The sequence below is a fragment of the Hemitrygon akajei genome, chromosome 9 (genome assembly GCF_048418815.1).
Source record: "Hemitrygon akajei chromosome 9, sHemAka1.3, whole genome shotgun sequence".
Taxonomy (NCBI): Eukaryota; Metazoa; Chordata; class Chondrichthyes; order Myliobatiformes; family Dasyatidae; genus Hemitrygon; species Hemitrygon akajei.
Genome location: NC_133132.1, coordinates 46,565,136 through 46,580,613, shown reverse-complemented (window position 1 = coordinate 46,580,613; position 15,478 = coordinate 46,565,136). Strand labels below are relative to the sequence as shown.

General features: G+C 40.4%; 1 protein-coding gene across 2 annotated transcripts in view; it reads right to left on the bottom strand.

Moving 5' to 3' along the window:
• Positions 1-15,478, bottom strand: part of fig4a (FIG4 phosphoinositide 5-phosphatase a) — a 109,991-nt gene that overhangs the window by 42,033 nt on the left and 52,480 nt on the right. For both annotated transcript variants that reach the window (XM_073055894.1, XM_073055893.1), the window contains 2 exons: positions 14,302-14,399; positions 12,290-12,423 (listed from right to left, as the gene is read on the bottom strand). In XM_073055894.1, the coding sequence (XP_072911995.1) occupies positions 12,290-12,423; positions 14,302-14,399 (232 nt within the window). The remainder of the gene's footprint in view (positions 1-12,289; positions 12,424-14,301; positions 14,400-15,478) is intronic.

Below are 15,478 nucleotides of genomic sequence, written 5' to 3'. Positions count from 1 at the left end.
TTTTCAAAGGTTTCAGCACATTATCTTTCTTAACATTGATATGTTCCAGCACATTAGCTGATTTTACACACATTCATCAAGGTCACCCTCGCTGGTGAATACTGAAGCAAAGTATTTAATAAGGACCTCCTCTACCTCCAGGCATGCTTCTTCTTTCATCCCTAATTGGTTCTATCCTTACTCTAGTCGCCCTCCTGTTTTTCATAAATGTATAGAACACCTTGGGGTTTTCCTTAATCCTACTCGCCAAAGCCTTCTCATGTCCCCTTCTAGCTCTCAGGACTGAAGAAGGGTCTCAGTCTGAAATGCCGACTATTTATTCACTTCCGTAGATGCTGTCTCCCCTGCTGAGTTCCTCCAGCATTTGTGTGTTTTACTAACAAAAGTTTTTTTTTAATTTGCTCACTTGCATTTGATTTTTAGGTTAATTTGGCATTGTTCAAAAATACATATTAACTGTTTAACTTCTCCATTGCTTATTTTCTCATTATAAATTACCCTGTCTCTGTAAGACACCCACATTTGTACCCATTAGCCTTTTCATTTTTACACACTCATGGAAATTGTGAAAGTCTGTTTTATGTTTCTTAATAGTTCAGTCTCATATTCTACTTTCCTTTTTCAGTAATTTCTTCATTATTTTTTGTTTATTTCGAAAGCATCCCCAATCCTCAGGTTTACTGCTTCTCTTTCAATGTGTTGTTTCCAGTCACCTGATATACAGATGACAATAAATGTCACAGATTCCACCAAGCAATGCATCATTATCAAGGTTAATTGCTAGATCTTTCAAAAGATCGAAGTATAAATGACATTAATAGCTGCTAACCACAGAATAGACTGTAGCTCTCAACCTTCAGAGGCGACTTCCAATATAACTACAAGATTAATTTATTATGGAGTTGGCTATTTATTGTGCTGCTTATAATGATTTGCTTTAGTACAGCACAGAACATAAAGGCAAAGTACAGACCCTTTGGCCCCAAATGTTGTGCCAAACTTTTAACCTACTCTAAGATAAATCTAACCCTTCCCTCTTCCCTTCATTTTTCTATCATCCATGTGTGTAAATAAGAGTTCCTTAAATGCCCTTAATTTATTTGCTTTCGCAGAGTATATTTTAATAAAGGCTTACACTCAAAGGGGAATAAAACATGTTTTCCCTTTTTGGAACCTAATGTTATAGTGTAATACAGTACAACATGAATAAGATAGGATAAGGAGCTTCCACTCCAAATAAAAACACAGGAAACAGAAAAAGTAGGTAGGTATGTCCTCTGAGTCCGTTCCGTCAAGTCAATAGGTTTAAGTTTTGGCCAGAGCTCCACTTTCACACACTTTCCCATGTCCCTCATTTTACTTGTAGCATAAATGCCTGTCAGTCTTCACCTTGAAGATATTAGAACGTAAAACATAGGAGCAGGATTAAGGCATTCAACCCACCACTCGATCATTGCTGATTTATTTTTCCTCTCAATCACATTCTCCTGCCTTCTCCATGTAACCTTAGGCATGCTTACTAATCAAGAACCTGTCAAGCTCTGCTTTAATTATACCCAATGATTTGGCCTCCATAGCCATCTGTGGCAATGAATTCCTCTGGCTAAAGAATTTCCTCCTCAGCTCTGTTCCAAAAGGGACATCTGTGAGGCTGTGTTCTCTTGTCCTAGATTCTCCACTATTGGAAACATCCACTTCACTTTATCCAGGCTTTCCTATATTTGGTAGGTTTCAGTGAGATCACCCTAATTTTTTTAAATTCCAGCATGTATAGGCCCAGGGCCATCTAACACTCCTCACGTGTTAGCCCATTCCCAGGATCATTCTTACAAACACAAGAGATTCTGCAGATACTGGAAATCCAGGGCATCCAAGGAAAGAAAAGAGGCACCAAGGGGAGGTAATAGGCAAGTGAAGACAAGAAGTAAGAAGCCAAAATGGAGAATGGAAGAGGGAAGGGGGAAGGAAAAAAAAAACCTGATGGAGATATCATTGGTCATGCCATCAGGTTGGAGGATATCTAATCAGAATATGAGGTGTTGCTCCTCCACCCTGAGAGTGGCAAAAGAGGAGACCATGGCCTGACATGTCGGAACGGGAATGGGGATAGGAATTAAAATGTTTAGCCATCGGGGAATTACTCTTTTGGCGGATGGAGTAGAGGTGCTCGACAAAGTGGTCCCCCAACTCATGACAGGTTTCACCAAAGTAGAGGATGCAGCATCGGGAGCATTGGACACAACAGATCACCCCCAATAGATTCGCAGGTTTAGTGTTGCCTCACATGGAAAGACTATCTGGGGCCCTGAATGGAGGTGAGGGAGGAGGTAAAAGGACAGGTGCAACATTTTGGTTGCTTTCAGGGGTACATGCCATGAGGGAGATTAGTTGGGGGGAGGGGTAAAAAAAATGTTTTTGGTGGTAGAATCCCGTTGAAGATGGCAGAAGTTGCAGAGAACGAAAAGTTGAATGTGGAAGCTCATGGGGTGATAGGTGAGGACAAGAAGAACTTTATCCCTGTTAAGGTGGCAGGAAGATGGTGTAAGCACTGATGTTCGGGAAATGGAGGAGCTGCAAGTGAGGGCAGCCTCAATGGTGGAGGAAGGGAAATCCTGTTCTTTGAGGAAAGAGAACATCTCTGATGTCTTGGAAAGCCTCATCCTGGGAAATGATGCAGTGGAGACGAAGACACTGAGAAAAGCAACAGCACTTTTATAGGAGTCAGGGTGCGAACACAGCCGTGAGATGTTGGTAGGCAGGGTCTCCAGAGAGATTGAGAGAAAAGAGGGAGGTGTCAGAAATGAACCAAGTGAATTTAAGGACAAGATGGAGGTAAAGTTGCAGTCATCAATGTATTCCAAGAAGAGTTGCAGAGTATTACCATGGAAAGCTTGGAACATGGACTCTTCCATGTAGCCAATAAAAACGCAGGCATAGCTGAGGCTCATGCGGGTGCTCATGGTCCCTTAAGTGTCTGGAAAAAAGTAGGAAGAGCCGAAAATTGTTGAGGCTGAGGACCAGTACTGACAGATGGAGGAGGGTGGTGGTGTACAGCAACTGGTTGGGTCTTTTGTTCAGAAAGAAACAGACTGCTTAAAGGCCTTCTTTATGGGGCTCATAAGTGTACAGAGACTGGACATTCACAGCGAAAATGAGGTGATTAGGTCCAGGAAATTGAAAGTTGTTGAGAAAATTGAGTGCATGTGAAGTATTGTAGACGTAGGTGGTCAGAGACTGAACCAAGGAGGATAGAACAGAGTCAAGGTATGCAGACACAAGTTCAGTGGGGCAGGAAAAAACAATCTGGACCTATCCAGACAGTCAGGTTTGTGGATCTTGGATAGGAGGTAGGAACCAGCAGTCCAGGTTAAGGGTGCTACGAGTTTTATGGCAGTGGATGGGGGGTTTTCAGAATTGATGAGGCTAGTGATGCTGTCGGAGACATTATTCTGATGGTCCTGAATGAGGTCCTTTTCAAGGGGTAGGTAAAGAGAATGTATCTTGAGAGTTACCACCTGGCATCAGCAAGATAGAGGTCAGTCTGCCACACACAACAGCACTCACTTTGCCTGTGGATTTGATGGTAATGTTGGGATTGGCATGGAGAGTGGAGGTCTACTTCTATTCCCCCACTCTGGCCTCTTACCTCTTCTCCTCCCTTGCTTATCACCTCTACTTGGTGCCCTCCTCCTTCCCTTTCTCCCACTGTCCTCCCTCCTCTCCTATCAGATTCCTTTTTATCCAGCCTTTTCTCCACATTGCTTCACCTATCATCTTCTAGCTAGCCCTCCTTCCCCTCTCCCCACCTTTTATTCTGGCATCCTCCCCCTTGTGCAGCTGGACCTTGGACTTCCTGTCGGATTATTGGCAGGTAGTAAGAGTGGGCTCCGTTACCTCTGTCCCTTTGACCGTCAACACTGGTGCCCCTCAGGGCTGTGTCCTAAGCCCCTTCTTTACTCTCTGTATACCCATGACTGCATTGCCACCCACAGCTCCAATCTGCTAATTAAATTTGTTGATGATACTACATTGATCAGCCTAATCTCAAATAATAACGAGGCAGCCTACAGAGATGGAGTCATCACAGTGGTGTCAAGAAATCAACCTCTTCCTCAATGTCACAAAAAGAAGGGAGCTGGTTGGACTCCAGGAGGAATGGAGACAGGCTAAACTCTATTGACATCGATGGATCTGGGGTTAAGAGGGTAAACAACTTTGAGTTCCTTGGCATATACATCACAAAGGATCTCACGTGGTCTATACATACCGGCTGTGTGGTGGAAAAAGCACAACAGCAACTCTTTCACCTCAGACAGTTGAAGAAGTTTGGTCCCCAAATCCCAAGGACTTTTACAGCTGCACAACTGAGAGCATCCTAACAGGCTGCATCATTGCCTAGTATGGGAACTGTATTTTTCTCGATCGCAGGACCCTGCAGAGAGTGGTGCGGACAGCCCAGCGCATCTGTAGATGTGAATTTCCCACTATTCAGGACATTTACAGAGACAGGTGTGTAAAAAGGGCCCGAAGAATCATTGGGTACCCGAGTCACCCCAACCACAAACTGTTCCAGCTGCTACCATCTGGGAAACGGTACCACAGCATAAATGCCTGGACCAACAAGCTCTGGGACAGCTTCTTCCATCAGGGCACCAGACTGATTAATTTGCGCTGATAAAATTGTATTTCTATGCTATACTGACTGTCCTGTTGTACATACTATTTATTACAAATTACTATAAATTGCACATTGCATATTTAGATGGAGAAGTAATGTAAAGATGTTTTCTCATGTATACGAAAGATGTAAGCAATAAAGTCAATTCAATTCAGTTCCTTTCTAAAGCTGAAGAGTCGGAGTCCAAAATGTTGATTGTTTATTCATTTCTATAGATGCTGCCTAACCTGCTGAGTTCCTCCAGCTTTTTGTGTGCATCATTCTTGTAAACCTTCATACGATCCTCTCCAAAGCCAGCACATCCTTCCTTAGATATGGGCCCCAAAACTGGTCATAATACTCCAAATGTGGTCTGACCAATGCCTTATAAAGCCTCAGCGTTATACCCTCGCTTTTACTGTATCCTCTAATCCTCTCCAAATGAATAATTACATTGTGATTGCCTTCCTTACTATCAGGCTAACTGGTTTATAATTTCCTGTCTTTTTCCTCTACCCCTTCTTAAAGAATGGAGTGACATTTGTGGTATTCCAAACCTCTGGAATCATTCCATAATCTAGTATCTCTTGAACAATCACAACTCGTGCCTCCACAATCTCTTCAGCTACCTCTTTCAGAACCCTAAGATGTGGTTCCAGTTCATGTGACTTATCTACCTTTTCAGTTTCCTAAGCACCTTCTCATGAATAATAATGACTACACTCAATCAGCACCCTGACTTTCTCAAATTCCTTGCATGTTGCTGGTGTTTTCTACAGTGAAAACTGATGCAAAATACTTATTTAGTTCGTCCACGATTTCTTTATTCCCCATTATTACCTCTCCATCATCATTTTCCAGCAGTCTGATGTCCACTTTTGCCTCTCTTTTGTTCTTTATGTAACACCCTGGTTAAGATTTTTACTGCTATGCTGTAGGTATTTCATTTTAGCAGTCTGCCTGCTTTTAGCATGTTTGGGTTTGAAATTAAGTTAAGGAGCGGTGTTGTTCAACTTAGGAATGTTGTGCCAGTCAATCAGGATGGTGGAACTGAGAGAAGGCTGGGTGGAGAGGCTTTGGTGATGGACAGTGGTGTGAGTTGAGGTCTTTTTGGCAGGAGCTGGGAGAGGACAGGAGGGAGGATGGCTGAGGATGCCGTCCCTTTGTGCAGATGAATGGCTTCAAGGAGGAAGGACCAATACTCCTATTGGGGAGCCCGTTTGTTCAAGATGGATTTCGAGTGACATTCGGAAGGTGGTGTGCACTTTCAAGCAGACCATGTGAGTTAAAGACAACTTCAAGATGAGCTCCAACTTATATGCACATTTGGATTGGGTTAACTGTAATGGGCCCTTTTATTTATTTTTTCTTTATCCTATATGCAGTGTACGATCTGTTATTTCTTGCCAACAGCTAATTGCATGGTGGCAGAATTTACACAGTATTAACACAGATCGGTGTTCGGGGGTGGGTCAACACATGGCGGGACCCAAGTCAAAAAGACCCTAGACATATGGAACAACACACACAAAATGCTGGTGGAACACAGCAGGCCAGGCAGCATCTATAAGGAGAAGCACTGTCGACGTTTCGGGCCGAGACCCTTCGTCAGGACTAACTGAAAGGAAAGATACTAAGAGATTTGAAAGTAATGGGAGGAGGGGGAAATGCGAAATGATAGGAGAAGATTCGCATTTCCCCCTCCTCCCATTACTTTCAAATCTCTTACTATCTTTCCTTTCAGTTAGTCCTGACGAAGGGTCTCGGCCCGAAACGTCGACAGTGCTTCTCCTTATAGATGCTGCCTGGCCTGCTGTGTTCCACCAGCATTTTGTGTGTGTTGTTTGAATTTCCAGCATCTGCAGATTTCCTCGTGTTTGCTAGACATATGGAGTTTGAGAAAGGTGGTTTTCTCACCAGAGCCCGGTGGCTATTAGTGAGGGGCTAACGAACCACATCTCTGGAGATGCCTGGTAAAAAGGGGTTTCATTATCTGAAAAACTTGCAGTATCCTATTTCATATTATTGGTTAGTTTACCTTCATATTTCATTGTTTACCCCTTATTGCCTTTTTTTGCCCTCTTTTAGTTTTTAAAAGCTTCCTAATCTTCCAGCTTCCCACTAATTTTTGTTAGATTGTATGCCTTTTCTTTTGCTTTTATGCTGCCTGTGACTACCCTTGTCAACTATGGTTAACTCACTTTCCGTTTAGAATATTGCTGCTTCTTTGGGATGAAACATTCCTGTGTCTTCTGAATTACTCAAAGTAACTCCAGCTATTGCTTCTCTACCTTCATCCCTGCTATTGTCCCTTTCAATTAACTTTGTCCAGTTCCTCTCTCCTGCCTCTGTAGTTACTTTTATTCAACTGTAATACCAATACATCCAGGATTAGCTTCTCCCTCTCAAACTCCAGAGTGGATAGGATAGGGTCTTTTAAGAGACCCTTGGATAGGTACATGGAGCTTAGAAAAATAGGGCTATGGGTAACCCTAGGTAATTTCTAAGGACATGTTCGTTACAGCTTTGTGGGCCGAAGGGCCTGTATTATGCTGTAGGTTTTCTATGTTTCTATGAATTATATTATGATCTCTACCTCCTAAGGGTTTCTTTACTTCAAGGTCTTTAATCAAATCTGTTTAATTATACAACACCAAATACTGAGTTGCCTTTTCTCTAGTGGGTTTGACCACAAGCTGCTCTAAAATGCCATCTCATAGGCATTCAACAAATTCCCTCTCTTGGCATCCAGTTACAACCTAATTTTTCCAATCCCCCTGCATATTGAAATCCCCAGTAACCATTGTTGCATGGCACTATTTACATGTCATTTCTACCTTCCATTTTAATTTGTACCCGCAATCTGGCTACTCTCTACCTTCAAGGATTCCATGTCTTCTGATCTTATTATTACTTATTTCTAAGGATATTATTTTAGTTTTTATCAATATAGTCACACCCTCCCCCCGACTGACCTGCCTGTCTTTTTGGTCAGATTTATATCCTTGGATGTGTAGCTCCCAGCAGTAATCTTCTTTCTACCACTATTCTGTGATACCCACAGCATCATACGTGCCACTTTCTGGCTTATCTACCTTATTTTGTAAACTGCATGCATTCAAATATAATTTCTTAGTCCTGTATTCAGAATCCTTCTTGTCAGTTTTGTCTCCATGCTTCTTGATGTTAGATTCTTATCCCTTTCTAAATGTTGTGTTATTCTTTATTTTGGAGACTTTAGTAACCTCTCTCATTCACCTCGTCCATACTTTTGCAAGCCTTAGATTCCACACAGACACTACCCCTCTCACACAATGGACACTCCACTTTACCCTGCCTTCCTTTTATTGGCTCAGCTGCCATTCACACACTTTAAAAAAAAGTCAATCACACGTTAAAAAAACACCATTAGCTCTTCCCTTATGTTGCTCTGGCTGCTGCAACTGGAGAATAAGTATTCAATAACTATGCCTCTGCAGCTCACTCGAATAGAGAATTCCTACAAGAAATCCACCTTCGTCTTTGTCTGAAATGGACAATGCCTTAACCTAAAGCTATAACCCCTGGTGTAGAAATCCTCACTTCTGGTAAATTGCATTTAAAATCCATACTGTTAATCCACCTCAAAATTCTTTCAATTCTTCCCTTCCTACCATTCTGATGAAGCAGACTTCTTCCAAATTAGTATATTGAATTCATTGTTCACAACATGCTTACCGCAATACTGGAGAAACCGAGCATAATCACTTTCAAGAGAAAATCTGCAGATGCCAGAAATCCGAGCAATACACACAAAAATTCTGGAGGAGCTCAGCAGGCCAGGCAACATCTATGGAAAAAAGTACAGTCAACGTTTTGGGCCAAAACCCTTTGGCAGAACTGGAGGAAAAAAAACTGAGGAGTAGATTTAAAAGGTGCAGGGAGAGGAGAGAGAAAAACACAAGGTGATAGGTGAAACCTGAAGGAGGAGGGGATGAAGTAAAGAGCTGGAAGCAAATTGGCAAAAGAGAGAAAAAGCCATGGAAAAAAGAAAAGCGGGGAGGAGCACCAGAGGCAGGCGATGGGTGGGCAAGGAGATAAGGTGAGAGAGGGAAAAGGGGATGAGAAATGGTGAAGAGAGGAGGGGTGAGGGAGCATTATCGGAAATTCAAGAAATCGATGCTCATGCCATCAGTTTGGAGGCTACCATGATGGAATACAAGGTGTTGTTCCTCCAGCCTAAGTGTGGCCTCATCATGACAGTGGAGGAGGCTATAGATAGACGTACTGGAATGGGAATAGGAAGTGGAATTAAAATGGGTGGCCACTGAGAGACCCTGCTTTTTCAGGCAGTACTCAACAAAGCGGTCTCCCAATCTACGTCAGGTCTCACCAACATACAGAAGGCCACACCAGAAGCATTGTAAACAGTATATGACCCCAACAGACTCACAGGTAAAATGTCACCTCACCTGGAAGGATTGCTTAGGGGCCATGAATGGTAGTGAGGGAGGAAGTGTAGGGGCAGGTGTAGCACTTGCTCCACTTGCAAGGATAAGTGTCAGAAGGGAGATTAGTGGGGAGGGAAGAACGGACAAGGGAGTCACGTATGGAGTAATCCCTGCAGAAAGCAGGAAGTGCCGGGGGGGGGGGGGGGGGAACAGAAAGATGTGTTTGGTGGTGGAATCCCATTGGAGAGGGCAGGAGTTTCAGAGAAACTCCCTTCAGGTTTCACCTCTCACCTTGTGTTTCTTCCTCCCATTTCCAAACCTTTAAAATCTGCTCCTCAGCTCTTTTTTTCTCCAGTCCTGACGAAAGGTCTCGGCCTGAAACATCGATTACACTGGCCAGCTGAGTTCTTCCAGCATTTTGTGTGTGTTGTTTAGTACATTCAGCTCCTTTAATAAAATCAATATAGATAACAATGGAAACAGAAACAGTTGAAAACAACAGCTCATGGAGCACCCATGGAAAGAAATAGAGCTAACCTTTCACATTGAAGATACAATCTATAATATTCTAATGAAGTCATTAGTTGAGGCCTCAGCACTGACCTTTGTGGCCCCACTAATTGCAATGCACTTTAAATTTAAACGTAAAAAGAGTACACAAAAACAACAAGTTATAAAACTAATGAAGTTTAAACACAGAAGGAGGCCTTTTGGTGCATGGCCTCAGTGCCAGGCTTTTAATAAGGTTCTGCAATAGTAAGTTAGGATGCATGGGATCCAGGAAAAGGTGACTAACTAGATCCACAATTAGCTTGATAGTAGGAAACAAAAGGTGATGATGAAAGATTGCTTTGCAGATTGAGGCCTCTGACTAGTGGTGTCCCCAAGGGTATGGTGCTAGGCTTATTGGTAGATGTCACCTACAGCAATAATTTGGAAGAGAATGTGCAGGGCATGGTTATTAAGTTTACAGAAAACATTAAAATAGATGCTGTCATTGACAATGAAGATGGTTATCAGGATTCACGGACAAATCTTGATCTGCTGAACAAGGGTGTCAAAGAATGGCAAATGGATTTTAATTTGGGTAAGTGTGAGTTTTTGCAATTCGAGTAGGAAAATAAGTGTAGGACTTCCACAATAAATGGTGGGACCTTGGGGAGTGTTGTAGAACAGAGACACCTCGGAGTACAGTACATGATTCCCTGAAAGTGGTGTTGCAGTAGACAAGGTGATGAAGAAGGTTTTGGCATACTAGCCTTCCATCAGTCAGGCCACAGAGTATAAAAGTGGGATGTTATGTACAAGATATTGGTGAGGCTGCATTTGGAATACTGTGCTTAGTTTTCTTTACCCTGTCATAGAGGAGTCAAAATCAAGCTTATTACCATATGCACAAGTACATGCATGCACATGTGCAATGAAATAATAATCTGCAACAGATTCACAGGCACATAGTATCACATAAGTAGTATTCACAACAAAAACACAAATTAAGCAGAAGTTATATACAATTTCTACAATAAAAACACAATTAGAAGAAAAACATAAAGCCCATTTTTGTGCAAAGCAATCAAGAGTGGTGATTACAGTTTTGCTCGTTGGTTCAAGAACTGAATGGTTGAAGGAAAGAGTCCACTAAGCAGGAAAGAATGCAGAGAAAATTTATGAGGACCCTGTGGGGACTCGAGGGACTGAGTCATGGAGAAAGGTTGGCACTTACTTCACTGGAATGTTGGAGAACAAGGGCAATCTTATAGAAGAAAAAATATTATGAAGGGCATAAATAGGGTGAATGTGCACAGTCTATTTCTCCAGGGTTTGTTGAATCAAGAACTTGAGGGCATATGTTTACGGTGAGAGGCATCATTTTCATCCATAACATGGTCAGTATATGGAATGAGCCAGGTACTTTGATAATATTTAAATGGTACTTGAACAGGTACATGTAGGCTAAACACGGGCAAATGGGACTAGCTTATAAGGGAACATCGGTTGGCATGTGTAAGTTTGGCTGAAGAGCTTGCTTCCGTGCTGTGTGACTTCATGACTATTTCCATGCTTGGTCATGGGATATAGTGTTGCCAGAAAGCTCAACATTTATTGATGTTTTCCAAGTACTTTCCAGCTGGTGGTGGTGATCTGTTTTCTTGAACTGTCTCAGAATGCAGAGTGAAGGTATTTCCCTAGCTCAGTTTGACAAGGAACACCAGGGCTTTGATCTTGTGATAGGAAATGGCAATTTATTTCCATCAGAACGGCAAAAGAATGAGGAGTCCTTGGAAGTGGTGCTAATTTCATGCATCTTCTGTCCTTAATGAAGTAGTAGATTGCATGAATTTGGGTGGTGCTATCAAGAAAATCTTAAGGAGCTGCTGGTTCAGTTATTGCAGATTGTTCCCTTGTAAATGCAATTTTTCAGGCAAGTAGAGAGGTTTCCATCATATTCCTAACTTGTGACTCGATGAAAAGGCAGCAGGGAGTCAAAAAGAGAATCAGTCACTGTGGAATACTTGTGTTCTGACTTGCTTTTTTAGCTACAGTATTTATGAGGCTAGTTCGATTGTAATGCTGGTGAATGGTGACTCTCGCTATGTAAGGAAAATAGCAATAAATAACAATGCAATGCCATTTAGGGAGGTTGTAAAATTCTCTTGTAATGTGAGTGTTATTGGGTGACACTTATATAACAAGGCCATTACTTGGAATTTATTATCCCAAACCCAGGATATTATCCAGATCTTAGAGGATATAGCACATTACACTTTATTTTCTGAGAAGTTACAAGCAGAACTCAGAACTGTGCAATGTATACTGAGCAATTCAACGATAGAGAAAACATTATCGGTGAAACAACTAAAAATGACTTGAGTACAGGATATGACCTGAAGGTCTCAGCCTTAGGATAACAGCCATAAACCTAACATTTCTTTTGAGTTTGAAAAGCCTCTGGGTTAGCAAGTTTCCGCTCAGTTCACTCTGGTTTTCTAATTTTCCTAAAATTCTACATCGCAACATGTTCAACTGGTTAGAGAGTCATCCTTACCTTACCTGTGGAATCTAACTCTTTTGTACATAGGGAAACGGAGATCTTATAAAGCTTCAGTAACAAGATCAAAAAATGTTCTATCAGGAACTCAAAAAAGTGAACATTTTAAAAATCTTGTATCTCTTACAGTCAAATTAAAAGTACATATGTTACCTTTTAGTATACTTGGCCATATCCCATGCAATATAGTGAATGGCATACTCGGGTGGTAGAAACTGGTTCAGATATGTAACTGCAGAAACCAAGGCTTCACTCAATATCCTTTCATGCTTTCTTTTCTCACGTTTCTAAAAAACAATAGGATTTACAAAATAGCTTCAATATTGGTAAGAGAGAAAGGTTAGTTCTTAAATGAAATGGGAAAGAAGAAACGTTATATTAAACTACACAATAAATAATCTAGCAGTCTTGAATATGTAATCATCAGCTTTGTACATGATGCAGTTTATGCCTCTTTTAAATGACACAAGGATAACAGTCTTCATTATAAAGTGTCTGATGATCACTTCACGATTTAAAGTGGTGAAGAATTTAGCACTCCTTGGAATAAAGATCACAAAGAAGAGCAGAATCTGTGTGTAGGAGTCAAAGACTACTGCAGACTGGTTGGACAATAAGCAATGTTGTCTCATCAGTGGATCATTGTCTCATCAGAAATAAAGCAGAGATTCATGATCTTTACTTGTCCATTTGGCAATAGAATCACTTGTGAATCTCTAAAAATCAAAACTATGCCATCAAATTACACATTCTGAAGTGGTCAGGTGTTTGACAACATCAAAAGTAAAGGCTAACATCTCAAGATGGGCTTCTAGAAAGTGCAACACATTACCTATAAGTAGACTTTCTAAGGATTAATATCAGTTCAGATTCATTGAAATTAATTTATAAAAGTGAGAATATTTTCAAAAAGAAAACCAGATGAGAAGCTGGTTATCAAAAGAACAATCAAAAATGTGTAGATTCTTGAACTCTGAAATGATTTTCAGCAGAAATGACCAGTTCTGTTACAAAGAAAGCAAGTTATTTAACACAGAAATAAAATCATATTTGAGTCCAGAAGGCTGCAGCATGCTCCAATGAGAGATGAAATGTTGCACCTCAATCTTGTATTTTTGCCTTGTTACAACAATGCTAGAGGTCTCTGACATACAGTACTGTATATGCAAAAGTGGTAATAGGATGGAGAATTAAAGTAGCAGGTAACAAGAAGCTCAGGGTGGTCCCTATGAATGAAATAAATAGCTACTATGGTCTATATAATATTACTGCAGAAGATGATTTGAAAATGAAGAGAAATCTTATGTGGACCAAAAATGAAAATTTGAAAATGCCATAACTTAATACAGCATTTAAAAATTCATAAGAAATAGTAATCTTCGTAGCCCTTCACATCTGGTCTGCCCATTAATAGGATTCAGATCGATTTATTTTCATACATAGCAGGGTTGAATGAAATTCTTTGCTCATGTGAAAGCTTACACAGTGAACAGTATGCTTTATAATAAATGTAGCATTGAGCACAAAACACAGTGCAAAAATTGTGCTGCAGCCTGATACAGTGTAAAAGAAATGTTAAGTGGCAATAATGGAATAACTAAGAGAGGTAGAATTAAGGAGTCTGAGAATGTGGCAGCACCAACATGAAAGAATACAAAAGAGATATTTAATTCAGAAGTCTGCAGTGAGAAAGAAGCTGTTCTTGATGTTGGTTGTCCAGGTATTCAAGCTCCTACATCTTTTCCCAGGTGTAAGAGTGTGAAGGGAATGTCTGGGGTGACAAGTATCCTTGATGATACTCTTAGACTTCCAGAATCCATGCACTGTGAACACAGACTAGATGCAAGGATACAGTGAGCCTGAAATAGACTGGGCAATGTTTCTGATGTCAGTTCAATGCTAGCTTCATTAACTAACATCACATTGCCTGATTTCCTTAATATCGAAATCGAGCAATCTCTGTCTTTACTATCTTCACTGACTGTCCCCTTGGGTGGAAAATCTAAAGATCTGGGTGAAGAATTTTCTTTCTAGCCAAGTCCCAAATGTTCCAAACTTTATACTGCGACTGTGTGGGAAATATTGTCTCTGCATCCACTTTACCAAATTTTGCATGTTGTAAAGATTTTGCATGTTTCAATGAAATCACTCAATAGAAAACTCACCTTAACCAGATTCAGGATGATAATAGGAGAGCCAAATCTTTGGAACATCTGGTCAAAATGAAGGGCTGCTACGTGGGCAAATGGATCTGCCTGATCCACTATAAAGGGAAAGGAAATAACAGGATAAAAGAATGAAATCATTAAAGGAGAGACCAAAAACTTAAATATAATTGTTCCATCATATATCTAAGCAGGGATTCTGACAATTGAAAGAAAATATACTTGTGGATTTCACACTTTTGAACTGGTTTCAAAGGGCTGGATATTTTATCCAATCTTCTGGATTTAAGGAAATAGCAAAATCAAGAGTATACTAAAATTAACATAGCAATGATCTATTGCTGGTACACAACAAATAAATTTTGTAAGCTGGTTAAGCTGTAGTCTGAAGTAACCAAACATCAAGTAGCTAACATTTCTCAAACACCTCTGGTATTTATAATTATTCAAACACTATTCAAAAAGTTAATGAGTTTAATATCAGAAAACATATTTAAATCTATTTAAAGTAATTTCATTAATTCATGAAAATTACCCAATATTTACATATCTCCCTCCTGAACTGAATGGAATTAGACTGCACAAGCCTAACCCACTACAGAGTACCAGCATGTGGAAACACTCCACTGCTGGACACACTTGAGTTATTGGAGCAAGGAAATGTAAGGAGGTTTGGAAATTCTGCCTTTGTGCAAGTGCTCTTGATCTGGTGGTCAATCTGGTTCTCCCCACAAAATATATGCATTGATCTATTGTGAAGTTAGAGACAGGAAGAGATGAAAGCAAAGAGAAATTTTTTCATATGGGACTTTACTTGGAAGGAATAAGAAAGATAATTGCAATGCTACATAATTTGATAGTGATTCAACCTGTAACATAATTAATGCACTATTGAGATAAAGGCCCTGAAAATTTAATTTCAGAATGGTACACTATGGAGGACTGGTAACCTTGGAAAGAAAATAGTGATTTACCAGACTCCATATTCAAGTCAATTGGTGTAAGAAGTAGATCATGACTTACTTTTGACTGACCTGAGAAAGATTAATTGTTTTTATTTCAAATGTATAACAGTTGCAATTTTAGATTTTGGAGAAAATTTCTTCAACTGAAATTAAAATTCCAACTTTAGCACCAAACTCGGTAAAATAGGAGTTCTACTTTGGCAAAATTGCTA